Source organism: Poecilia mexicana, unplaced genomic scaffold, assembly GCF_051168715.1.
Source record: "Poecilia mexicana isolate PSO_F unplaced genomic scaffold, ASM5116871v1 scaffold_13, whole genome shotgun sequence".
Classification (NCBI taxonomy): domain Eukaryota; kingdom Metazoa; phylum Chordata; class Actinopteri; order Cyprinodontiformes; family Poeciliidae; genus Poecilia; species Poecilia mexicana.
Window position 1 is genome coordinate 3,964,464 of NW_028263382.1, and position 27,305 is coordinate 3,991,768.

The window sequence follows — 27,305 nt, forward strand, 5'->3', positions numbered from 1 at the left end:
ATGGCTGCGTTTTTATTCCTTTTCACAGCGTTCACGCTTCGTTTGACTACAACATCATGCATGGAGGTAGATTTCTGCAAACCTTTTCGCCTTGAGCATGAAAAGCATCCCCAGCGACGCGCGGAGCAGACGAAAGTAGCGCGTGTTGGTTTCAGACTGAGCGCATTCAGACAGGAGTTCTACCTCCACCTCACACCCGATTCAACTTTCCTGGCAGCTGGAGGCGGATCTTCAGCATCCAGTGCTTCGTCTGACCTCAGGGAATGCTTCTACTCCGGGGATGTTAACGCAGACCCGGACTCCTTTGTGGCGGTTAGCCTGTGCGAGAGTTTACGGGGGGGCTTCACCTATAAAGGCATGGAGTATTTCATCACTGCAAGCGCCGAGGACACAGCAGATGAATATGGACACTTTTTGGAAAAAACGCACAGGATCAGCCGCAGAATGTGCGCCGGGCTTCCAGGGGCCAACTTCCCCAGCAGGTGTGGAGTCACACCCGACACCAACTTCAGAGTTTCTCTGGAGAAATACAAACATATGGATCAGCTGGACGCCGGTGGCTTAACGGAAGGCATGCTGAAATCCCTGGGGAGGTCCAAGAGGTTTGCGTCCATCCCCAGGTTTGTGGAGGTGATGGTGGTGGCAGATCAGTCCATGGCTGCATTCCACGGGGATGACCTCAAGCATTACCTCCTGACCCTTATGTCAGTGGCGGCCAGGCTGTACAAGCACCCCAGCATACTGAACTCCATAAACATAGTGGTGGTGGGGTTCATGGTGATAAATGAAGCTGACAAGGGCCCAAAGGTTTCCAGCAATGCCGCTCTGACTCTCCGCAACTTCTGCTCCTGGCAGAAGAAGCTAAATAAAGCAAACGATAAGCACCCAGAGTACTGGGACACGGCCATCCTGTTCACCAAGCAGGTGGGTACCAGAGAGGCAAGCTGAGTTTCAGCCCCGACAAACATGTTTTTAGTCTCTCCATGTTGACTCAGTGCAGCTGAGTTAAACTCGTTTATAGCCACAAATGTCACATAATCTTTGAAGATAACTTAGACCTTTTTAATGAGTATCAAACTCACAGGTCACTTTTAAAAACTACCATTGTATTTCTGGATATAAGTTTTACAACTAAGAAAACACCAAATGTTTACAAAAAGAGGATTGATTCCGTTTCTTATATGTAATGTTTTTAATGTTTGTGGAAAATTATTTAAACACAAAAAGCCTTCAGTTGAAAACGTAATAATGGTTAAAATATATTATTTTATAAAGGTAATCCTTTATGGAAGTTTAATGCAGGATTTATTCCATACAAAACCTATAAAATTTGTTTGTTCTGCACTTTGTCCAAATTAATAAGGGCCATTGTGAAGCTCCACAGAGCCACTTGCGACTTGCAGACTTTAAGTTAGATGTTGCATATTTGAGTAAACTGCACCATTTTCTCTTTTTTTTATGGTTGGAATCTGGGCAAATATTTATTCACATCCTCCTACTTTGCAGATGTCTGCTCATATTGTGGTTGAAAATGCTTGCTGGACTGAATGTGACCATTTTGCATTTCATCCCAGCTGTTAAGCAACTTTATTTTTTCAGCTTAAGGTCAGAAACTTGATCTCCAGCTACACTGTAAAACGTTGCTGGGTTCAATCAAATATGGCCGACTTCACACACCAGGTTGTTTAGGTTTCTCAACTAAATGGATGAAAGTGATTAATGTTAAGGCTTCCGAAAAGTGGGATGAAAAGAAGCTCCCACAACAATTACTAAACATGTCATGTAGATTAAAGTAAGTAATCAATTCCTTTTTATACCTGCTTAGTCGGTCAAGGTCAGTGGTCAGTTATTGGTCAATCCCTAGTTAAAAAAAGTATACTTTAGTATATTCAATTTTAACACACTTTAATGTACTTAAACTGTACTATTTTGGAACAACTTTGTGCTTTGTATATTTTAATTGTATTTAAATAGTATTAATTTACAGTTTTTAGTATACTTCAACATACTTTTGGAACAACTTCAAATAGTACTTAGTATACTTTTATGTAGTATTCAGGAGCTTGATTAGTATATTTTGAGTGGACCAATTGTCAGAATTAAAATACACTAAATAGTATTAATTTAAATTACATTTAATTTTAATTTATTGCCAAGTACAATTTTACTCAGAAGTCTTTATTCCTACTTTGTACATTACATGCGTAACTACACTACAATTACATGGAAATATTACACAGGATGTTCAAGGTAATTCAAATATTGTTTTATTACCGACGTTTTAAAATTGCCCAATTTTACATAAATCAGTTGACAAGTCAGAAGTGAACAGAATGAAGATGAAAATTTAAGTGCGACTAAAAAAATTACTTAGAACAAAAATAAAAACTTTTAAAATTCAAAAATATTTTAATGTGAACATCATTTCAATTTTTTTTTCCCATTGAAGTGTTCGTTGTGACATTTGCGACGGATAGCTACGCGCACCTCCGAAGCTGTAGAATTTGGATATTCCAGTAGAGCAGAGTCTGCAGAACAGAACAAAAACCATTTATCAATACTGACTATCTGGCAATGAACCAAAAAAAGAACATGCTACATTTCCAACAATGTATATATATATATATATAAAAAAAATTCCCTTCTCACCCTCCGCGGGTGGTCTCTTTCATCCTCTGAGCTCGGGTCCTCTACCAGAGGCCTGGGAGCTTCAGGTTCTCCTCCAGTATCTTGGTTGTGCCTAGAACTGCACATTTCTGGAATGAGATGTCTGATGTTGTTCCTGGGATCTGTTGTAGCCACTGCTCCAGTTTGGGGGTGACTGCCCCGAGGGCCCCGATGACCACAGGCACCACTGTGGTCTTCACCTTCCAGGCCTTCTCCAGTTCCTCTCTGAGGCCCTGGTATTTCTCCAGTTTCTCATGCTCCTTTTTCCTGATGTTGTGGTCACTTGGTATTGCTACATCCACCACAACGGCTTTCCTCTGTTCTTTATCCACCACCACAATGTCCAGTTGGTTCGCCATTACCATCTTGTCTGTCTGGATCTGGAAGTCCCATAGGATCTTAGCTTGGTCATTCTCCACCACCTTTGGGGGTGTTCCCCACTTTGACCTCGGGGCTTCCAGTCCATATTCGGCACAGATGTTCCTGTACACTATGCCCGCCACTTGGTTATGTCGTTCCATGTACGCTTTCCCTGCCAGCATCTTGCACCCTGCTGTTATGTGCTGGACTGTCTCAGAGGCCTCCTTGCACAACCTACACCTTGGGTCTTGTCTGGTGTGGTAGATCTGAGCCTCTATTGCTCTGGTGTTTAGGGCCTGTTCCTGGACGGCCAGGATGAGGGCCTCTGTGCTGTCCTTGATTCCAGCTTTCTCCAGCCATTGGTAGGATTTCCTGATATCAGCCACTTCAGTTATTTGTCGGTGGTACATCCCATGTAGGGGCTTGTCTTCCCATGATGGTTCCTCCAGCACCTCGTCCTCTGTTCCCCATTGCCTGAGACATTCGCTGAGCACATCGTCCATTGAGGCTTTGTCCTTGATGTATTTATGGATCTTGGATGTTTCATCCTGGACAGTGGCTCTCACACTCACTAGTCCTCTGCCTCCTTCCTTACGGCTTGTGTACAGTCTCAGGGTGCTGGATTTGGGGTGGAACCCTCCATGCATGGTTAGTAGCTTCCGAGTCTTAACGTCCGTGGCCTTCATCTCTTCCATTGGCCAGCTAATTATTCCGGCAGGGTATCTGATTACTGGTAAGGCATAGCTGTTTATTGCACGGATCTTGTTCTTGCCATTGAGCTGGCTTCTCAGGACTTGCCTTATTCGTTGGAGGTATTTGGCTGTGGCTCCTTTCCTTGTGAACTCATCGAGGTTGCCATTTGCTTGTGGTATTCCCAGGTACTTGTAGCTGTGCTCTATGTCTGCTATCGTTCCCTCTGGGAGTGAGACCCCTTCTGTGCGGACGACCTTCCCTCTCTTTGTAACCATCCGGCCACACTTCTCTAGTCCGAATGACATCCCAATGTCAGTGCTGTAGATCCTGGTGGTGTGGATCAGTGAGTCGATGTCTCGCTCGCTCTTGGCGTACAGCTTGATGTCATCCATGTAGAGGAGGTGACTGATTGTGGCCCCATTCTTGAGTCGGTATCCGTAGCCAGTCTTGTTGATGATTTGGCTAAGGGGGTTCAGGCCTATGCAGAACAGCAGTGGGGACAGAGCATCTCCTTGGTATATGCCACATTTGATGGACACTTGTGCAAGTGGTTTGCAGTTGGCTTCAAGGGTGGTTTTCCACAGCCCCATCGAGTTTGCAATGAAGGCTCTTAGAGTCCTGTTGATGTTGTACATCTCTAAGCATTCAGTGATCCAGGTATGTGGCATTGAGTCATAGGCTTTCTTGTAATCAATCCAAGCGGTGCACAGGTTGGTGTGTCGGGTTTTGCAGTCTCGGGCGACTGTGTGGTCTACAAGGAGTTGGTGTTTGGCTCCTCTGCTATTTATGCCGATGCCCTTCTGTGCCGTGCTCATGTATTTATCCATGTGCCTGCTTATCTTAGCTGCTATGATGCCTGACATGAGCTTCCATGTTGTAGAGAGACAGGTTATCGGCCGATAGTTGGATGGGACTGAACCCTTTGAGGGATCCTTCTGGATCAGGATTGTGCGCCCTTCAGTTAGCCATTCAGGGTGAGTCCCATTTTGTAGCAGCTGGTTCAGTTGAGCTGCCAGTCGCTCATGGAGGGCAGTGAGTTTCTTTAGCCAGTAGGCATGGATCATGTCAGGCCCTGGTGCTGTCCAGTTTTTCATACCCGAGACTCTTTCTTGGACATCTGCCACAGTGATGGTTACCGGGGCTTGTTCAGGGAGGTTGCTGTTGTCCTCTCATAGAGAGGTTAGCCACTGTGCATTGCTGTTGTGGGACGCCTCCCTTTCCCATATGCCTTTCCAGTATTGTTCAGTCTCCAGCCTTGGTGGGTCTGCTCTGTTGTTATTACCCTGCCATTGAGAGTACACTTTAGCTGGTTGGGTGGAGAAGAGCCGGTTAATCCTCCTGGCTTCATTCTCTCTTGTGTATCTCTTTAGGTGGCTGGCCAAGGCTTGGAGCCTTTGTTTGGCAGTTTCGAGTGCTTCAGGTATGGGCATCTGGCTGTACTTCTTAGGTACTGGTCCTTTCATTGCACCTCTTTGGAGCTCTGACAGTTGGCTCACTTTCCTCCTTGTTATCTTGATCTTAGCCTTTAACCGTCTTTTCCATGATGGATATTGGGTCTCATGGTTGCTCTTATAGCCGAGCATTTCAAGGATCACTGATGCTGAGTTGTATATCAGCTCATTGGTTTCTGTTATGGTGTTGGTAGGGATTGTTCTCAATGCTGCATTCACATCTTCAATGAGACTTTCTGATGGTACTTCACTCAGCCGTTGTAATTGGCGTCGGGGTTGCCTGGTGTTCATTCGGGCCACAATTCTTTCTCTCAGGTCAGTTACTGTCTCGTTCAGCTTTGATAGTTCGTTCATTACTGGGGCTGCATACCCAGTCTCGGGGTGGGGAGTTGTATATATATATATATATATATATATATATATATATATATATATATATATATATATATATATATACTGCTCAAAAAAATAAAGGGAACACTCAAATAACACATCCTAGATCTGAATGAATGAAATATTCTCATTGAATACTTTGTTCTGTACAAAGTTGAATGTGCTGACAACAAAATCACACAAAAATCATCAATGGAAATCAAACCCTAACCCTAGCCACACACAAAATTAAAGTGAAATGTTCCCTTTATAAGCTGTACGCCAAGAGCGAGCGAGACATCGACTCACTGATCCACACCACCAGGATCTACAGCACTGACATTGGGATGTCATTCGGACTAGAGAAGTGTGGCCGGATGGTTACAAAGAGAGGGAAGGTCGTCCGCACAGAAGGGGTCTCACTCCCAGAGGGAACGATAGCAGACATAGAGCACAGCTACAAGTACCTGGGAATACCACAAGCAAATGGCAACCTCGATGAGGTCACAAGGAAAGGAGCCACAGCCAAATACCTCCAACGAATAAGGCAAGTCCTGAGAAGCCAGCTCAATGGCAAGAACAAGATCCGTGCAATAAACAGCTATGCCTTACCAGTAATCAGATACCCTGCCGGAATAATTAGCTGGCCAATGGAAGAGATGAAGGCCACGGACGTTTTATATATATATATATATATGTATATATATATATATATATATATATATATATATATATATTATTTGAGTGACAGTGAATTTTTTAAGTTTAATTTCCGCCCATTGGTGCATGTGTTAATGTAATTCGATGCCAACAAATAAACCTACCATTCTCTGACTGGATGTTGATTGCAACGCTTTGTCACCAACATTAGCCTGCAATATTGACAAAAAGCTAAAATACATTTTAATAACTTAATAGAAAATATTAGATAATGAACCAAAATGTAAAAAATAAGATTTATGAAACCAACACAAGTTTGTTTATACATTTACTGCACTATGTATAATTGAACGAAGATGATGAATAAGCAAACTTGCCACCAACTAGCAACACGTTAGCCTTCGTCCCTCCGGGCTCCTTTTGTGACCCACATTTCATTTCCGTCGGTTGTTGTCCCGTTGTGTTGTCATCTAACTCGGATTAGGACGTCACCAGCTTGAATTTACCAAAATTAGTAACCCTTATCAAAGCCCTCTCTACTTTTAAGGCAATATTATGAGAGTTAAAAAGGGGAATTTCAACAGCGCCTGTTATCCTAGCGTCAAGGCTTTACTTCTTTTTATGGCGTTTTTTTTTAAATGAGTGCAATACCGCCACCATCTGGTCTGGAGTATGAACTGGAGCTACTGCCATTGACTTGTAGATCTTGCATCATCCATCTGAAAATGGATTGGGTAAAGACAGCGTCCGCGTTTTTGTTAAACTGAAAACATAATATTCTTAGAGATGTAAAACTGAAGATGCCTGCTACACTTATTAAGGACAAGTATTGTTTTGTTGTAGCACCTCCGTCACTAATGTGTCAATGTTTGATATTTTGAGGCATGAACACATTAGTTACTTTGTTAAACATTACATCAGGATTATCTTTTTTAATTCTTTGCCATTTTAACAATTAGTAAAATATTATTAAAGCACCTAAAAAGGCATATTTTATTAGCCTAAAGTATACACTGAGATGTAATTAAAACATATTGAAATTTAAAGCATTAAGTGAATTTAAAAAAAATTCTATTTTGAGCATACACTTTAAAATATACAAAAAAATATCTTTGACAGACATTTTAAATGTACCCTTGAGCAAGTGTACATTTACACTTGGGCAAATGCATATATTGTTCACTTAAAGTATACTTTTATTTAATATATTTCAAAAGTGTATTTTGGTACAATTATATTTAAAGTTCTAACTTAGAATTTGGTACAAATTCTAAATCAGCTCTCAGCCTGGAGACAAAAGGGTGGGATTAAACAAAGCAAAAAAAAAAAATAATAATAATAATAAATACAATTTAGACGTGGACAAGGGCTAAAATGAGGTTACCCCCAACATAACCAGTCATTAATATATATATATATATATATATATATATATATATATATATATATATATATATATATATTTCATTGAATAATCTAAAATTATATAATAATATTAATATTATCTAAAATTATATTAATTTTATAATCTAAAATTCTATTGTGTGGCCGAAGTGTTTCTTTAATGTTAGAATTATTTCCAGCTCCCTTGTGTTTCCTCCCTCACCCTTTTCCCCCCCCTTGTATCCTATAAGCTTCCCTGTTCCACTTTGTCCTCTACCCTCAGCCTGACTCCTCCTCCAACCACTCTCATCTGCAGTCACTTAGCTCCTGAGGCCAGGGCCATTTTTCCCACTCTCAATCTCAGTATTTAAATTCTTCATTCTCGGTCACAAATCGCCAGTCCGTTTTCGTCACTTTTCTTATTTCTCCCTGGTCTCATTGTTATCTCCACATGTCCCCACTTTGGCTTCGTTTTTGGATTTTGTTTACTTAGACTCTCATATTTTGCATGTTTGATTCTTTAATCTTTTTCACTACAATTTTAAACTCTACCATCTCTCTCGCTTGCTGCATTTGGGTCCATCATGCTACATATCATGACAGTATCTAGAGTTTAATATTTTTGATTTTCATTTTTGGGTGTTTAGGTTAGCCAAACTTAGCTGTACTGTTATTTGTTGTTAGTGATTGTATTCTCTTTAGTTTTGGTTGTTATTTTTCTTTTGCCATGGATCCTGTGGTTTCTTTGTAAGTTGTTGTACTTTACCTTTTTTCATTAACTCATCATATTCAGTTGCCACTTCTGTCTCTGTATTTGGGTACTACGTCCACCTCATCATGACACTGTGTCCAGTTATAAAATTTTGACAGCTCATGCTAAAAATCCAAACATGTTAAAGCATCAAAATAAAGAATCAGGTTCTTGAGAGGTAACGTCTTTGTCTCTGTGCCATCAGGATCTCTGTGGAGCCACAACCTGTGACACACTGGGGATGGCCGATGTTGGAACCATGTGTGACCCCAAGAGAAGTTGTTCTGTCATTGAGGATGATGGCTTACCCTCTGCCTTCACAACAGCCCATGAGCTTGGTAAAATAGTTGATCAAAAGACCCTTAAATAGTTTTACGTTTGGTGTTATTTCTCTTTATATTATGTGATTTCTGTTCAGCGTTACTTTTGTCCCTTAAGCCATACCGTAGTTAGGGCAGCGATGACGTCGTCACCTTGGCGTAGCCAACGTTGTTGATTTCTGGTGGGGAAGTTTGGTAACCAAACCACTGCGCTAACACGTGGGAAAGACTTGCAAGATATGTGTGTTCTCCTTATAAGTGCGTCATTGTTGCAATATTTGAGTGTTTACTGCAGCTAAATGAGTGATTTGAAGTTTATTCGTTTGCTATTATTTCACCTGTTGCTAAGTCCGAGCTATCTGCTATATGTGTGTATTGTAGAGCATTGTTCTGAACATGCATATCTACTTTGACTGGAGTAGAGGCATGGTTAGTTAACTGTGGAGTTAACTTGCCTTAGTTTGCTTATTAGTATTGATTTAGAGGTTGAGTTATTTATGTTTTATCAATTTCCTTCTTAGTTTATCTAAGGTATAATGGCATGGTGTAATGTGTAATGATAGAACACCTTGAACTTATTTTCAGTATTTACACACACACACACACACGCACACACACACACACACACACACACACACACACACACACACACACACACACACAGAGAGAGAGAGAGAGAGAGAGAGACACACACAGATATCTTCATATAGACACATTTATGCCCATCCATGTTCATTGGATCAAGATTTGTGATACAGTTTGGAATACAGAACAGTTAAAGGATCCTTCCTCATGTCTTCATTAAAACATCTGCTGCACCTCATCCAAACATCTGGTCCTGAGCTGAATCCTGGCCTGAGTGGTGTTCTGGCCGACACTCCAGGTTGAGAGCGGTGACAAACCTGATCAGTGCCTAACAGTCCTTCAACTCTAGAGCAAACTCACCTACAATAGTTGGTTGTTGTTTATCCTTTTCAGACAGCAGGCCAATTTTGGGCCCTAGTGTATTTTCTTAATATACTTGCATCACTGGTACCTAGACTGACTTGGTTTGAAAACTTTACACCTTTCAAGAGTGTCAGGGTATCACCAGAATCAGAATAAAATTTAATCATCTATACTGAACAAAAATATAAATGCCCCATGTCAAATATGAAAGTTTTATGAACATTTGGGTTTCAAAATATTCTCTGCAGGAACCCTGGGGCTCTTAAAGCTTGTATACTTTTATGCATAAATGTGACTCACTTAGTAACCAAGATAATTTCCACAAAAAACACATATGCAGGAGATAGCTAATACCAAACAACAGTTCACATTTGGTGGGAATGGATGGCCCACCAGAAGCTTGAGTCCAGAGTTACTCAAGGAGTACATGAGCTTGCAACAGAGTTCATGATGGCACATAAGTTTGTCTTTGTCACTCAGACCATCTGGGAATAATTTAAAGGAATTTCTCACATATCTCATGTAGGATTCTCTAAAAGGGCTGACCCAGCATGATTCATAGTTTGCAATGTTGCTGATTGGTTTAAAGTTAAGACTGTGATCAAGTGGATTTGCCAACTTTTGGCAATTGAAATAAAAGCCCCGTGACTAGGTGTTGGACTGTTGGATGATGTGTAATAAGGCCAAATGTTCTTCTGGATCAGGTATGGATAACAGTACAACAAAAAACATCACAATATAGACATATATAAAGATCAAGGCCAAAAAATCTCTTTTAAAGACCTTACAAGTCCCAGTTCAATCCACTGTTGGGCAAAAGAGGCCAGCATAATAAATGTGAAGGTCTTTGAAGTACCTCATTTCACTTGAGGTCAAGTTCTCCTTCTAGAAAACAAGCAAACGACTATCTTATCAAGTTAAGGAAAAATAAGTTTTCAGGTTGTGGGTACTTAGCTCAGGAGCACAGCCTTATCCCTAGTCTATCCCTTCCCTTTGCCATAACTTGCTTGTTTCTTGCTTCGACTTCCCCTTTCATCTAGTCACTGGTTGTTTTTTCACGCCACCAGATGTTTCTTGTCTCTAGTAGTCTGGTAAGAACCACCCCCTTGTTCTATACTTTGCTTCATACAGAGGCTCTGGACTCTTGGCTATTGAGAAGCTATTATTTGCTGAAGGTGTGGATTCTGTTGACGTTTGAAATGATCAAACTTGATTTTTTTTTTTTAAGGTTTTATTGGCTCCAGTGGCCTTAATTTGATAGTTGACAGGAAAGTGGGTAATGAGAGACGGGGAAGACATGCAGCAAAGGTCGCCAGGCCGAGAATCGAACCTGGGACATCCGCGTCGAAGACTGAGGCCTCCATATACCACAGCACTCCCAAAATGATCAAACTTGATTTTACCCAATCGCCAACATTTGGCTGTGACATGCGCCAGCTTACCAGAATGGCTTTGTTCACTTTGCTGCCATTGACAAACTACAACCACAGGCAGACTGCAATTCTAAAACAGCACAGAAACTGCACCAATCAGTGCTAACGCTTCCATCTGTTCTCTGATTGGCCTGGTTGAAACTCAGCTGGAGAAATCTAACTCAATGAGAGAAAATCACTTCTCAATTTCCTTCTCAAAGCAGTTCACTTTAAGACAAACAACATAAACTTTGAATTTATCAATTTATATGACTGTTAAAATAAATATTTAGAGAATGAAGATAATTACTTTGATTCAGACACAAAGTCATCCTGGACATATGACTTTGTCCAGCATGTTCTCTGTTATATGTTCTCTGCTCCTGCTGTATGTGTTGTTATTAGAAATATTTTACTTTTATGAGTTGTCACCATACCTTTGTTGTATCTGCCTGTAAGTCCTGCTAATGATGTTAAAGTGGAAACGGAGCTCATTGTATCTGCCAAAGCCGTGACCCTTTTGTGTCTGCTCCCACTCTCTCTCCCTGCAGGCCACATCTTCAACATGCCCCATGACAATGTGAAGGCATGTGGGGAGGTATTTGGGAAGCTAAAGGACAACCACATGATGTCTCCCACACTGATTCAGATTGACAGGAGTCGGCCCTGGTCGGTGTGCAGCGCAGCCATAATCACAGAGTTCCTGGACAGAGGTCATGGTTAGTCAAGGCTTCCTGAATATGGTCCTAGACTCATTTTTGTTCAGGTGTCACTGTGGCCTGCTAGCAATTTCATTTAGTTCATCCACAAAAATATGACCTGCAACTTGATTTTATCAATGAACTAGTCTTACCTCAAATGTAGGAAAAAAAAACTTTACTGCTTTAACATCAGTTCAACAAAAGCTTGTGAATAAGCCATCAATTGAAATCATGTGTGTTGATGATAGATAATGCCTAAAACAAAAACAAAAAAACAGAGAATCCACAGCAACAAAGCACATGCACATATAGGCCTGCCTCAATAAGCAATAAATCAACTAATTGTATGATAAATTAAAACAAGCTCAATCATTTCCATGATTTATTGTTTTCTACTTTCTCTCTCTCTACCAAAAACTGGATGATAATAATCTTCAGTCTGGTGCTTTCGTCTCAACTAGCCCTGAAGGACAATATTGTTTACAGATTTCATAATTCATTTTATTTATTGTTTCTGCAAGGACATTTTTAAACAGTCCATTATTAAATGTTCATTAGAATTTAAAGTTTATTGATCTTTGAGAATATGATCTTGCATTATTATTTATTATTATTTATCATAATAATAAATAAATATATCTTCGGGACTTTCTAAAATTTCAGTCTGTGTCCAGAACCCTACGATCAAATAATCAGCTATTATTGACAGTTCCTCGGACCCGACTTGAGAAGAAAGGAGATCGGGCTTTTTCTGTAGTATGAAACAATTTACCTTTCCTGATTAGATGTGCCAACAGCCTGGATCATTTTAAATCACTTTTAAAAACTCATTTTTATTTCTTGGCATTTAATTGAAGTAGTGTTTGATAGCCTCTTTTTATCAATGTACCATATTATCCGCACTATAAGGCGCACCTTCAATGAATGGCCTATTTTAAAACTTTTTTCATACATATAAGGCGCATAGAATAGACCCTACAGTTAGGCTTGCCACCTGTCCCGTACTGAACCTATACGGGACGCGATTTGTTCCGTACTTTACAAATGTGGATGTGTAATATTAAAGAAGTGCTACTTTATATATTAGGCTGCCCCAGTCATTGTTTCACTCACGGTGTTGCGATATTGTGCCCAACTGCTTTCTGGGTAACACATACCAACCGACATGCTTCCCCTCCCTCCCCCCGGCTTTAAAAATTGGTAACCCATAGACATGTGGTAACCCTAGTCGAAGCACCCCGGATGAATGTGTAACGCCACTTTGTTGACATAAAGAATGTCAACGAAACAGTCCGGCTCCAGTCGGCGAGGAGAGCCTTCCGCGACTGGGCCGGGTCGTGGCCGGACGATGGTCACCCTTCTCCGTTCGCACACAGAATGTTTGTGGAGAACGTGGTGCTAAATGACCTGCAGACGACCTGATTGTAGACGGTCAGATAGGTCAGTCAAACTTTATTAACAAACCAGCGTTCTGACAACTATCCCAGCATGCACCGCGCGCTTCTTCCTCTACAGGCGAAAATGAAGTCGGCGGCTGCTTACCGTAGTTGCTAGACCTGTTGTGGCTCAATATTGGTCCATATATAAGGCGCACTGTCAACTTTTGAGGAAATTGAAGGTTTTTAGGTGGGCCTTATAGTGCGGAAAATACGGTATGTTATTGTTGTTCATGTAAAGCACTTTGGTACAGTTTTACATCTGTTTTTAAAGTGCTATATAAATAAACTTTACTTGACTAATAATTTATTATAATGAATTGCATTATTATTGTTTCTTATTATTACTTTATTTATTTTTTATTTTTATAACATGCTATGGGCAGAGGATAACAACCTCCCTTGATCAGATCAGTATTATCTTATTATTATGCCATTGTCATTACATTACTTGGAAATGGTCTCAAAACAACTATTTATGTAATCGTTTATCGCAATAACTTGTGGGGTAATTTACCATCCAGCAAAACTTGCTGCCATGACAGGCCTATGCACCTGTGATAGTAGCAGCCATAATGTCACTGAACAGTGCACAGTACAAGTTAAAGATGTTTTAGTGGTGACTGCAGCCCAACGTAGAGTGAATCTGACAAACACCTAAATCTAAACAGCCTTTTTTAAGTTCAACCACAAATTCTCTGGACTTGGACTGGGCCCCTTCTTCAGAGACCTCCCTCATCTGCTGCCTGACTGCTTGTACATCATCTTGTTTGCCTCTGCAGGTGACTGCCTGTTGGACCAGCCTCAGAAGCAGCTCACCCTTCAGGACAGCCTGCCTGGCTCCAGCTATAGCCTGCACCGTCAGTGTGAGTTGGCCTTCGGTTCGGGCTCCAAACCCTGCCCATACATGCAGCCATGCGCTAAACTGTGGTGTACCGGGAACGCTCGTGGGCAGCAGGTCTGTCAGACCCGACACTTTCCCTGGGCTGACGGTACCAGCTGCGTTTACGGCAAAGTCTGCTACAGAGGCGCCTGTGTTGACAAGCGCAGCACAATGAACGTCAAGGTGAGACAGGGAAATAAAGCGCTGCTCTGTCTAAGAGGAACATGTTTATCATTGACCAGTGAAGCATGGTCTTCCTTCTGACTAAGGTGGATGGCCGGTGGGGTAAGTGGGGTGGATTTGGAGACTGCTCCAGAAGTTGTGGTGGAGGTGTTCAGCTGGCCAGGAGAGAGTGTGACAATCCAGTCCCTGAGAATGGTGGGAAATACTGCTATGGCCTTCGCATCAAATACCGCTCATGTAACCTCAATGCTTGTCCTGAAACAGGTAAGCTCAAGTCCAGGTATACTGAAACTCAATGGGTTGGCTCATTCCTTAAAGGGGCAGTCTTATGTAAAACTAACTTTTTTGAGTTTTAAACCATATTATAACGTTATTCCCCCATCAAGTACATACCTGGTGTTGCCTTAACATCATTAGTTTATTTTGCTATAAAATGCCACTGTGGCTGGAAACTCCTTTAAAAGACTTGAATATTCAGAAAGTGTACCTTATTTCCATTCTAGGGTTTCATGTATCAGGGCATAATGAAAATAATTTCAGCCTGGTCAGAAGTGTTCACACCACTCCATCAGCATTTCTTAAAGTAACACAACACCAAAATAGAAAATCTATAAGCACCTGTTGCTTTGATGGGATTTTAGAGGACAACTCAAGATGAAGTGATGCACTTGAATAATTGATAATTGATAATAACTGTAATCACCTGTATCACAGGTTTAGGCAGTTTACTGGCCTTACAGTTATGAGATGGAAAGACATCTGCAATCACCTTTGTGAAGCAACTGTTGCCATTTTATCTGGGAAGAGTTACAGGTCATTTCTGTAATGGTCATTATTTATTTTTATTATAATTTGTTTATCAAGAAATTATATAAAGTTGTTCACATATATTCACTTTGCATAATTTCCATAACTTCACCAAGCTTTTTTAAAAAATGTGAAAATCCACACAGGGATAAGAGAAGAAAGATGGAAATAATAAAAAAAGAAAAGAAGAAAAAAAGGATTGGGAGCAGCAAGGCAGGATAAACTAATGAGAATACTTTACCTGTCTTTTTAATTTGAGGCCTGTTTATTCTACACATTGACAAGGTAAAAATTTTAAGTACTCCACAAAGGCTGTCCACTAATGGTCATTCTACATTGAGAGTAGTGGGTTCAAATTACATACAGAACTATGTAGTCAGTTTAATCCAATCATATAGTCAGATTCAAAGTCAATTACATCCATTCTAATTCTGTTGTACTTATAAAACAATGTTCAGTTTATTATGCCTATCTAAGGAAATCCAGATGTTTGCATCGAGTTACTTTGCAACAATACTCTTCGTAAATAACCACTTGACAACAGCTGACAGGTAATTGCCTTGAGCAGTTATCCCTCATACCTTCCATTGGAGTGAAAGGAAAACTCTCATTTAACATTAAAAGTAGAACTCAAAGAACCCAAACAATGGTGGAAATGGTAGTACAACAAAATCTCTTCACAACAATGTGAGGAAAGCCAACCAGAAAACGAGAGGTTGTGGTGCTACAGCCTGTCTGGTTATGTTTCCTCATATTGGCTCTTCATTGGTAACTAAATGGGATGTGAAATTTGTTGTGTATTTTTTGCACATAATGACAGATTAGAAACCTACAAAGACTGCAGTTTTTCATTCTGTAATGACATAATTACTTTTTATGTTAGTAAACTGGCTGAACAGTGGTGCAGTTGGTAGAGCTGTTGCCTTGCAGCAAGAAGGTTCTGGGTTCAATTCCCAGCCCAGGGTCTTTCTGCATGAAGTTTGCATGCTCTCCCTGTGCATGGTGGGTTCTCTCTGGGTACTCTGGCTTCTTCCCACAGTCCAAAAACATGACTGTCAGGTTAATTGGCTTCTCCAAATTGTCCGTGTGTGTGCATGGTTGTTTGTCCTGTCTGTCTCTGTGTTGCCCTGTGACAGACTGGCAACTTGTCCAGGGTGACCCCGCCTCTCGCCCAAAGCACCATCACCCCTCCTGACCCCACTAGGGACAAGGGTGTTAGAAAATGGATGGATGTTAGTAAACTTTATTTTGATTTATAATCGAATTCAAGTTTTAATTGCAATGTTTTATGTGATGCTGTGAAGAGGTACTAGCCCTCTTTCAAATTTGTTCAGGTTCTGCTGTTTTTCAGTGTTCCCTCTTGTTTTAGAATTAAGAAATGTAATCTTGATGCCATCTGGACTTGTAACTTTTGTCCTATCTGAAAATTGTCAGAAAAACATTGTAAAACCCATGTCAGGCTCTGCTTGTGTTGGCTGCAGATCTCAAATCCATTCCAAACAGTCTTTTTGTAAATGTTAACCACAGTGTCTCTACTGATGCAGAAACATGTTCTATGTTAGTTTTATTTCATCTTAGCAACACCCTTGATACTGTCAACCACTCAACTTTGTTATTTTGGTTAAAGGTTCTTGCTGGTACATCTGGCTCAGCATTGGACTGGTTTGGTGATTTTTCTCAGACACTCCAGAGAGACACATGAATATAATTTTATCAATCAAATTAATGCAATTTTTGCCTGTAAACTGTCAAATTGAATTAACGTGAAGATATATTCAATATTATTTAAACTTCAAAAGTACTTTTTGAATATTTTAGCAGTTTGTTAATGGGGACTTTTACCAATTCTCTTAAGGCAAAGTTAGGCAATATTCATGAAAGCATCAGGCCCATCTTTATCTATGTTGTTTGTAAAATCTGCCCTGGTTCATCTGATTACATAGATTAAGTTTTTAGTTGATGCAAAAATTTTGTGCATTTTTTTTTATTTTTCTTACTCCAGGCAAACGTTTCCGCGAGGAGCAGTGTGAGGCATTCAATGGCTTAAACCTGAACACCAGCAGACTGGGATCCAGTGTGGTTTGGATCCCTAAATATTCCGGCATCTCTCCTAAGGATAAATGCAAGCTTATCTGCCGGGCCAATGGAACTGGATACTTCTATGTTCTTTCACCAAAGGTCTGCCCACAGCCATTCAAACATTTGGCCCAGGAAGGCTCACCATTTGATTGTATCTCCTTCATATAAATACTCCAGTTCTCATTTTTGTCAACAAGCCACTCATAAAATTCCAGGTTTTTGAGACTTATGAAAATGTGTCATATATATTGGGACTAGCCATGAAAATTAACAAATAAAAAACAGTGAAAAACTCTGTTTGGAGAAAAAAGGGTAAACATACAAAACAAAAAGCAACAATAGCCTTGTGGCATAAGTGCACATTTTGCTATGTCTGGAGTATTTATATCCATCTACTCTGATCTCTTAGCCTACCTGGTAAAACTCTACCAGATTATGAAGACATTTCTTGACCTCAGCTCTCAGATGATTTTCCTCTGTTTTGTGTTGGATTTCTCTGGCTAGGAAGATCCAGATGTAATATTTTTTTCTGGTGAAGCAATTATTTTGGTAATTTGGATTCATTGTAATGTTCAAAGTTAAATCTCACTTCATCCTGAACTTTCTAGCATACACATTAAAGATTTGAGTCAAAACCAAAAACCAACCACAGAGCATGATGCTGCCACCATCATGTTTCACTGTAGGCATAGTGTTCTTTTGATGCTGCTTCTGGGTCAAACATACCTTTTGCAATTACAACCCAAAACTTTTAGTCTGGTCTCACCAGACACATTCTCCAGCAAAGCTTAGTGAAAGTTTTGTCAAACCTGGTGGTTTTCTTTGGAAAGTCTTCTGTCTTCAACCCCACTTCTTAAGTCTAGGCCAGGTTGCTGCTAGGTCTGCAGCATATGGCTTCAAAGCCACAATTGGCTCTTTGGACGCTCAGCGATGACGCTTAATAACTTTGGCTGAAACACTATTTTTTTTTTTTAATATGTAATGTGTTGTTCGTTACACTCAGAAACTCATCTACAAGCCATGTTCCGCCACCCGTTTGTTGAGACTGGGCTGATAAGAAATTTATTGTGCGGTTCGTCCGTAAAGTTACACTTACACTGTAACCATCAACTACTCAGCCGCTCGCCAAGTTCAGTCTATTCGCTTACATGTGATTCTTGAGAATAGGGACAAAACAGGTCTATGGATAAAGCACAAAATTTTAATAAAATATACACAAAATATAATTTTTTCAAATATCTGACTCAACTAACCTGGGTCATGTGAGCACAACAATGTATATTTTCCTGGTGTTTGCTGAATATTCTTTTATTTTAAACATTGTAGTAGGTGGATGGCGTCTTTAAAATCCCTTGTCCTGGAGCAGAAGTAGTAGTCATATAAATAATTATAAAAGTATCAATAAATTGAATTAAATAAAAAAAATAAAAATTCCCCTCTCACCCTCCGTGGGTGGTCTCTTTCATCCTCTGAGCTCGGGTCCTCTACCAGAGGCCTGGGAGCTTGAGGGTTCTGCGCAGTATCTTGGCTGTGCCTAGAACTGCACATTTCTGGACTGAGATGTCTGATGTTGTTCCTGGGATCTGTTTGAGCCACTGCTCCAGTTTGGGGGTGACTGCCCCGAGGGCCCCGATGACCACAGGCACCACTGTGGTCTTCACCTTCCAGGCCTTCTCCAGTTCCTCTCTGAGGCCCTGGTGTTTCTCCAGTTTCTCATGCTCCTTTTTCCTGATGTTGTGGTCACTTGGTATTGCTACATCCACCACAACGGCTTTCCTCTGTTCTTTATCCACCACCACAATGTCCGGTTGGTTCGACAGTACCATCTTGTCTGTCTGGATCTGGAAGTCCCACAGGATCTTAGCTCGGTCATTCTCCACCACCTTTGGGGGTGTCCCCCATTTTGACCTCGGGGTTTCCAGTCCATATTCTGCACAGATGTTCCTGTACACTATGCCCGCCACTTGGTTATGTCGTTCCATGTACGCTTTCCCTGCCAGCATCTTGCACCCTGCTGTTATGTGCTGGACTGTCTCAGTTATTTGTCGGTGGTACATCCCATGTAGGGGCTTGTCTTCCCATGATGGTTCCTCCAGCACCTCGTCCTCTGTTCCCCATTGCCTGAGACATTCGCTGAGCACATCGTCCGTTGAGGCTTTGTCCTTGATGTATTTATGGATCTTAGATGTTTCATCCTGGACAGTGGCTCTCACACTCACTAGTCCTCTGCCTCCTTCCTTACGGCTCGTGTACAGTCTCAGGGTGCTGGATTTGGGGTGGAACCCTCCATGCATGGTTAGTAGCTTCCGAGTCTTAACATCCGTGGCCTTCATCTCTTCCATTGGCCAGCTAATTATTCCGGCAGGGTATCTGATTACTGGTAAGGCATAGCTGTTTATTGCACGGATCTTGTTCTTGCCATTGAGCTGGCTTCTCAGGACTTGCCTTATTCGTTGGCTGTGGCTCCTTTCCTTGTGACCTCATCGAGGTTGCCATTTGCTTGTGGTATTCCCAGGTACTTGTAGCTGTGCTCTATGTCTGCTATCGTTCCCTCTGGGAGTGAGACCCCTTCTGTGCGGACGACCTTCCCTCTCTTTGTAACCATCCGGCCACACTTCTCTAGTCCGAATGACATCCCAATGTCAGTGCTGTAGATCCTGGTGGTGTGGATCAGTGAGTCGATGTCTCGCTCGCTCTTGGCGTACAGCTTGATGTCATCCATGTAGAGGAGGTGACTGATTGTGGCCCCATTCTTAAGTCGGTATCCGTAGCCAGTCTTGTTGATGATTTGGTCTACAAGGAGTTGGTGTTTGGCTCCTCTACTATTTATGCCGATGCCCTTCTGTGCCGTGCTCATGTATTTATCCATGTGTCCGCTTATCTTAGCCGCTTGGATTGATTACAAGAAAGCCTATGACTCAATGCCACACACCTGGATCATTGAATGCTTAGAGATGTACAACATCAATAGGACTCTAAGAGCCTTCATTGCAAACTCGATGGGGCTGTGGAAAACCACCCTTGAAGCCAACTGCAAACCGCTTGCACAAGTGTCCATCAAATGTGGCATATACCAAGGAGATGCTCTATCCCCACTGCTGTTCTGCATAGGCCTGAACCCCCTCAGCCAAATCATCAACAAGACTGGCTACGGATACCGACTTAAGAATGGGGCCACAATCAGTCACCTCCTCTACATGGATGACATCAAGCTGTACGCCAAGAGCGAGCGAGACATCGACTCACTGATCCACACCACCAGGATCTACAGCACTGACATTGGGATGTCATTCGGACTAGAGAAGTGTGGCCGGATGGTTACAAAGAGAGGGAAGGTCGTCCGCACAGAAGGGGTCTCACTCCCAGAGGGAACGATAGCAGACATAGAGCACAGCTACAAGTACCTGGGAATACCACAAGCAAATGGCAACCTCGATGAGGTCACAAGGAAAGGAGCCACAGCCAAATACCTCCAACGAATAAGGCAAGTCCTGAGAAGCCAGCTCAATGGCAAGAACAAGATCCGTGCAATAAACAGCTATGCCTTACCAGTAATCAGATACCCTGCCGGAATAATTAGCTGGCCAATGGAAGAGATAAAGGCCACGGATGTTAAGACTCGGAAGCTACTAACCATGCATGGAGGGTTCCACCCCAAATCCAGCACCCTGAGACTGTACACGAGCCGTAAGGAAGGAGGCAGAGGACTAGTGAGTGTGAGAGCCACTGTCCAAGATGAAACATCTAAGATCCATAAATACATCAAGGACAAAGCCTCAACGGACGATGTGCTCAGCGAATGTCTCAGGCAATGGGGAACAGAGGATGAGGTGCTGGAGGAACCATCATGGGAAGACAAGCCCCTACATGGGATGTACCACCGACAAATAACTGAAGTGGCTGATATCAGGAAATCCTACCAATGGCTGGAGAAAGCTGGACTCAAGGACAGCACGGAGGCCCTCATCCTGGCCGCCCAGGAACAGGCCCTAAACACCAGAGCAATAGAAGCTCAGATCTACCACACCAGACAAGACCCAAGGTGTAGGTTGTGCAAGGAGGCCTCTGAGACAGTCCAGCACATAACAGCAGGGTGCAAGATGCTGGCAGGGAAAGCGTACATGGAACGACATAACCAAGTGGCGGGCATAGTGTACAGGAACATCTGTGCAGAATATGGACTGGAAGCCCCGAGGTCAAAATGGGGGACACCCCCAAAGGTGGTGGAGAATGACCGAGCTAAGATCCTGTGGGACTTCCAGATCCAGACAGACAAGATGGTAATGTCGAACCAACCGGACATTGTGGTGGTGGATAAAGAACAGAGGAAAGCCGTTGTGGTGGATGTAGCAATACCAAGTGACCACAACATCAGGAAAAAGGAGCATGAGAAACTGGAGAAATACCAGGGCCTCAGAGAGGAACTGGAGAAGGCCTGGAAGGTGAAGACCACAGTGGTGCCTGTGGTCATCGGGGCCCTCGGGGCAGTCACCCCCAAACTGGAGCAGTGGCTCAAACAGATCCCAGGAACAACATCAGACATCTCAGTCCAGAAATGTGCAGTTCTAGGCACAGCCAAGATACTGCGCAGAACCCTCAAGCTCCCAGGCCTCTGGTAGAGGACCCGAGCTCAGAGGATGAAAGAGACCACCCACGGAGGGTGAGAGGGGAATTTTTTTTTTTTTTTATATTTTCCAACTCCATTGAAATTTGTCCCAAGTTTTTGTCAACACAATCAGACCTAAGAAGAATGTAAAAAAAATCAGGCATTATTGGGGGACACCAGACCTTCTGAGGACCCCATGACCTCTTCCTTTCTCTTCCTTTGCTAGGAGGGCTAGTTAGCTCTGGTTAGCTTAAGTTATTCTTTAGTTTTTTCTTCTGTTTTATTCCTAAGTTGCTCGTCACAACCATGATGTGTCATCACCATAACTGACAATTTACAAAACTTTGATGAAATTTTGTGAAATAAAAGCTTAATTTTAGTAAACTGTAAAGATTTCATGGACCTGATGAGCTACAATATGGCCTCCTTCAGAATAACATCATATAAATTGAGGTAGTTTGGCTTTTCGTCAACTCCGTCAGTTTTTGTGACTCTTTCAGTTAAATTGTTGTCAAATCTCACTTAAATGTGCAATTAATTCATTTTAATGTATTTTACATAAATTGCATTTCTTCACATGTGTCAAGTTTTTCATTTTACTCACTAGTTTGTCACCACCTTCAGTTCTGTGTCAACTCCGTCAGATGGACTTTTTGTTTTAAATAATATTTCTTTTGTTTCTTGAGAAGCATGTGTCTGTAAAATGAGTAAAAATATCACTAATAGGGTATTTTAAAAATCATTTTAGATTTATTTTTGTCAGATGGTGACATCTTTACATTTCCAAAACATTATTTGTCATATTTGCATACTTAAGGCTGAGAAATAATAATAATAAAAAAATATTTTGGAAAATTAAAACCCATTTTGTCCCTGTTCTCAAGAATCACTGGTATAAATACTCCTCAGCGCTCTTCCCGCTGTTCAGTTTCAACCAGCAGCTCCCGGAGGAGAAAGGCTGCAGTACTCCAAGGCATCGCGCCAGTCATTTTAAGAATGCTTATTGGTCCCCCCAAAACGATGAAAACCCGGCATTATCACCACTCAATAAAATCTAGGCGGGCTGAACCTGAAAATTGAAAGTAATGATGACAACACTTAGCTGTCGTCAACAACTCGGGCGGAAGTGAGAGCTCCGCGCAACGCGAATTAAGTCCCGGCTGGAACACGGTGCGCTAACTAATAAAACATAAATTAACGAAGCTTCGAGGCAGGTAAATTTTCCTGGAGGAATTTTAATAATTGAGGTACTCGAATCACTCGAGGAATCGTTTCAGACCTACCTGTGTGTGTATGTGGTCATGGGTGCTTGAACAATGAAAGCAAGTTTTCCAGCTGGGAACAAACTTGTGCATTTGCTTAGTAGGATCATCACTGATGGCAGGTTTGAACTAAAAAAGTCCAAATGCTGGAATTAAATCAAAGTTTTAATTTAAGGCTGTGCACACATATTAATTCATGCCATTGAAGTTTTTTTTCCATCTTTAATATTTTTTCTTTGATTAAGTTGTTTATTTTTTGCTGAATTGTAAAGAATAAGACCATGAAAAATCAGTTCAGAACTTTTGCCAATGACTGCATTGGCAAAAGTTCTGAACTGATTTTTCATGGTCTTAATTTTAGCTCAATATAAACCTGGAAGTTTAACAGGACTGTGCAATGAGGTTGTCTTCAAATATTTTCTAGCTTGTGTTAAAATTGTGCACTCTGTAGTTAAAAGAACCGTATTCAGAATAGATGCAAATCAGCTATTAGACTTTTAGATGCAGTTTGAACTCCATGCAGTGAGACACACAAGCCAGAGCCACTTTACTGTGGTTTGTCAGTACAATTTACACACTCAGCAAGGAAGCAGGGTTGTTGTAAAAATTCTAGCCAGTGTCTTGTGTATACTTACTGTACATCCTCTCAGCTGTATCAAGTTTCATTCATGTGTCTTTAGGGTAGAAGACTGAAACAATATCACAGCGTTTGACTATGTTGATATGAATGTGGCAGGTTGTGGATGGGACGCCGTGCTCCCCTGACACCTCAGGTGTGTGTGTTCAGGGGAAATGCATCAAGGCAGGCTGCGATGGCAAGCTGGACTCTGACAAGAAGTTTGACAAGTGTGGTGTGTGTGGCGGGGACAACCAGAGCTGCAAGAAGATCTCAGGGATGTTCACAAAGCCTGTGTAAGTATTCAACCCTCCTGAACTCTGATACACCTTCAGGAAGTCATCATAACGTGGCTCCTCTATTAACCCTTTAACAACGTATTTGACAGAATTTCATTGAGAAGTGGCTCTTATGTAGTTCAACAGAAGTTCCACCTGGTGTTTGCTAACTTTTTTTGTTCCCAATGTATTGATTTTATATGTAGTAAGGCACAACAAACATCTTAATGAGGCGGTAACATCACTGATATCAATCATATCATTGATCCCAATGCACATGCACTATTATATACTGTCATTACTGATATAAATTTGTTATAAAAGTATTACTGATTGCACTTTAAAAATTCGGTAACTTTATGTTATTAAAGGTAAAGTTTAAACAGTAATGATTTCCTGGTTAATGTCAAGTTGTCATAACAAAGACATTTTCAATAATGTCAACTTTGTATTAAAAGTGTCATAATTTACCGAATGACGCTTTATGACAACAGTCATAAATATTCATGAAGGCTTATTGATGTTCATGACATGTTATGTCATGTTTATGAAAGTGTCATGTCAGTCTTATTCACCCCCCTTCAAATAAAGTGTTACCGTAAGATGTAGAAAGGTCATGTTTAAAATGTTCTTTCTTGCTTTTCAGTAATGGTTATAACTTTGTGGTGACGCTGCCCACTGGAGCCTCTAATATTGACATCCGCCAACGGGGGTACAGAGGAATGGTCAGTGATGAGAACTACCTCGCTGTGAAGAATCGCCATGGTAAATACCTTCTGAACGGCAACTATGTGGTGTCAGCTGTAGAGCGAGACCTTCTACTTAAAGGCACCCTGCTACGCTACAGTGGCACTTCTACATATGTGGAGATTCTCCAGGCCACCAGACCTCTGCAAGAACCTCTAACTGTAGAGGTGCTCTCTGTGGGGAAGATGACTCCTCCCAGGATCCGCTACTCCTTCTACATGTCGAAGGAGCATAAAGATGAAAAGACTCTTCAGAAAGAGGAGAGAAGCCACAAGCTACAGAACAGTGTCTTGATCAATGGCAAAAATACAGTAATTAAGAATGAGGTGATGGGTAAGAGACTTGTTAGTCACTGGAAAACAGCAGGGTGGGATTCATGTACAGTTACTTGCGGAAATGGTCTACAGCAGCGGTTGGTCCAATGCCAGAGCACAGAAGGACATCTTACAACTGATTGTGACATTACCAAAAGGCCAGCAGCAGTAAGAGCATGCGGGGATCCATGTCCAATATGGAATGTAGGAACTTGGTCTCAGTGCTCCAAGTCCTGTGGAAGAGGCTTTAAAAGACGTTCAGTGTGCTGCACAACTGAGAATGGACTTAATCTGCCAAGAAACCATTGCTCTGGAAAGAGGAAGCCTCAGGAACTGGACCTTTGCAACTTGACACCATGTTAGTACCAAAGAAACCCAAGGGGTTTATTGAAATCTTTCTCAAATTATTTTTACAATTCCACTGCTGTGTTAGGAGCAAGAACTCTTGAAAGCAGCCAGTATGTGATGGGGTTTCAGATACTCCACTGTCTTGAAAGACATTTGTTTACTAAAGACAAAAAAGTTAAACCCATGTGGCACAAGTTTTGATTTAGTCTAATTCTGTATTTTTTCAGGAATAATGTCTGTGTCCGCATGAGTGCATTTCATGCTAGACAATACAGTTTAGTGAGACATGAGAACCCCACCTTAAATAATGTGTCTTAATGGCATAGGCTGAAACTTTAATACCAAAAATCACGGTAGGTGAGATCAACCTCACTACTTGTCATGTTGCTGGAACAACCCTGTAACTGGTCCTTTCAGTTTTTACTGGTCTTTGTGCAAATGACTGACTAGTACAAAATACTCAAATTTAATGTGACATCAGTCAGATCAGTGTTTGATCTATCCATCTGTTAAGTATATTTTTCCCAAAAAATGTTAGACTTTAAATGTGCACTTATTAGCCCACTTTAAACCACTAATACACAGAAGCAAAGTTGGAGTTGCAAAGTTTTTGCTCTATGTAATGCAAATTAACCAATACCATACCAACTTTATTTATAAAGCACTTTAAAACAACCACAGCTGATACAAAGTGCTGTACATTAAAACACAACATAACAATTACAAAAAAAAAAAAAGTTGCTTCGCTCCAAGTTGCCAAAAGTTTAATCCCTGTTCCCACATTGGTTTGCATCAGATTATTGGCCTGCTGCATAACCCAGCAGGCTTCAGGTCACAAACTTATTACCCGATATGTAGAATTTTCTACTAGAGAGCAAAATTTATGATTTCATCAGTTATAGTAAATCATCCATCTCCTGAAGCAGCAATGTAAGCCGCGTCCGAATTCACGGTCTGAATCCTTCAAAGACCGCGAATAAACGACAGCCGGAAGAGAAAAGCTGTAAATTTGGACAGGTCTCACCTCCACCTCTGTGTAACTCATGTTGCCTAGTAACCGTGATTATGTGAAGCACAGAGCGGCAAAGGGAAAAAAAAGACCAGAGCCTAAGTTTGTTTAAAAAATTTGAAAACTCAGCTATGCATTACTCCTGATTTCTATATTATTCTTCATCTTTTATAGTAAAAAGAAAAAAAAATATGTTAGTTTGATTCTAAAATGTTCAAACATGTATTGCACATTTCTACCAGGAATAAATAGAAGCAAATTATTCATTTTCAAATATAATACTCTCCAGATCTCAGATAAGCCATTAGTTAAATAAAACTGTTATGTTTAAGGCTTTACTTTAATCAATCAAACCGATTTACTCAGGAATAAATTAAATACTTTGGTAAACCAAGCATTATACTGCTAGACAGACTAAATAATATCGGAGTTTAACTTCCACTCACTGGGGAAAGCTAGTGGGAGTTTTCCTAACAGTGTGCCAGGAGTCAGGCGTTCTAAACCAAACCTGGAGCGCCCGGCCAGCTGACAGCTGGCGAGGGGAGCTGGCTGTCCGGAAATGTCAGAGCAATATTACAAGTAGGTGATGCATTGATGAACCGAGCAAATATTCCAGACTTACAAAGTCACACTCTCACCTACAAACATTGTAAAAAAATTATGTTGTCACTTAAAGTGTAATATAGCAAAATAATTTGCTGCTCTTCACCACCATTGCCGCTTTGCCTGAACGCTCGGTTTGGACCCGCAATGAGTAATGGGATATGGTGGGCTGTGAAGGACACACCGGACCATCCTTCAAATCTGGTGAAAAGAAGGACGCATTTGAAGGAGTCTTCGAATTCGGACAGGCCTTGTCGCAGAGCTATGATGTAATCGGCCTGCAAGTTCAAAGGATGCAGCCTTTTACTTTTGTGTCCTCCTGAATGAAGTTCTGGACCAGTTATGGGAAGGTTCACAGCGATTAAATGTTTACTGTATTTTTTTAATAATAAGTTTGTTTGTGTGATAAGTCATTA

At 41.2% G+C, this 27,305-nt stretch overlaps 1 protein-coding gene across 1 annotated transcript; it reads left to right on the forward strand.

The window, feature by feature from the left end:
* Window positions 1-27,305, forward strand: LOC106907046 (A disintegrin and metalloproteinase with thrombospondin motifs 15). The gene is made up of 8 exons (XM_088011492.1): window positions 1-924; window positions 8,543-8,675; window positions 11,569-11,736; window positions 13,937-14,220; window positions 14,307-14,484; window positions 17,030-17,205; window positions 23,711-23,886; window positions 24,515-27,305. Exons 1-8 carry the CDS (start codon window positions 1-3, stop codon window positions 25,290-25,292), a joined length of 2,817 nt encoding a protein of 938 aa, XP_087867618.1. The 3' UTR covers window positions 25,293-27,305.

Bases quoted from the DNA above. Each gene is read 5' to 3' on its own strand.
- LOC106907046 (XM_088011492.1), top strand. From the start codon at position 1: ATGGCTGCGTTTTTATTCCTTTTCACAGCGTTCACGCTTCGTTTGACT. The intron at 925-8,542 runs GTGGGTACCAGA...CTGTGCCATCAG, and splicing joins CCATCCTGTTCACCAAGCAG to GATCTCTGTGGAGCCACAAC. The intron at 14,221-14,306 runs GTGAGACAGGGA...CTTCTGACTAAG, and splicing joins GCAGCACAATGAACGTCAAG to GTGGATGGCCGGTGGGGTAA.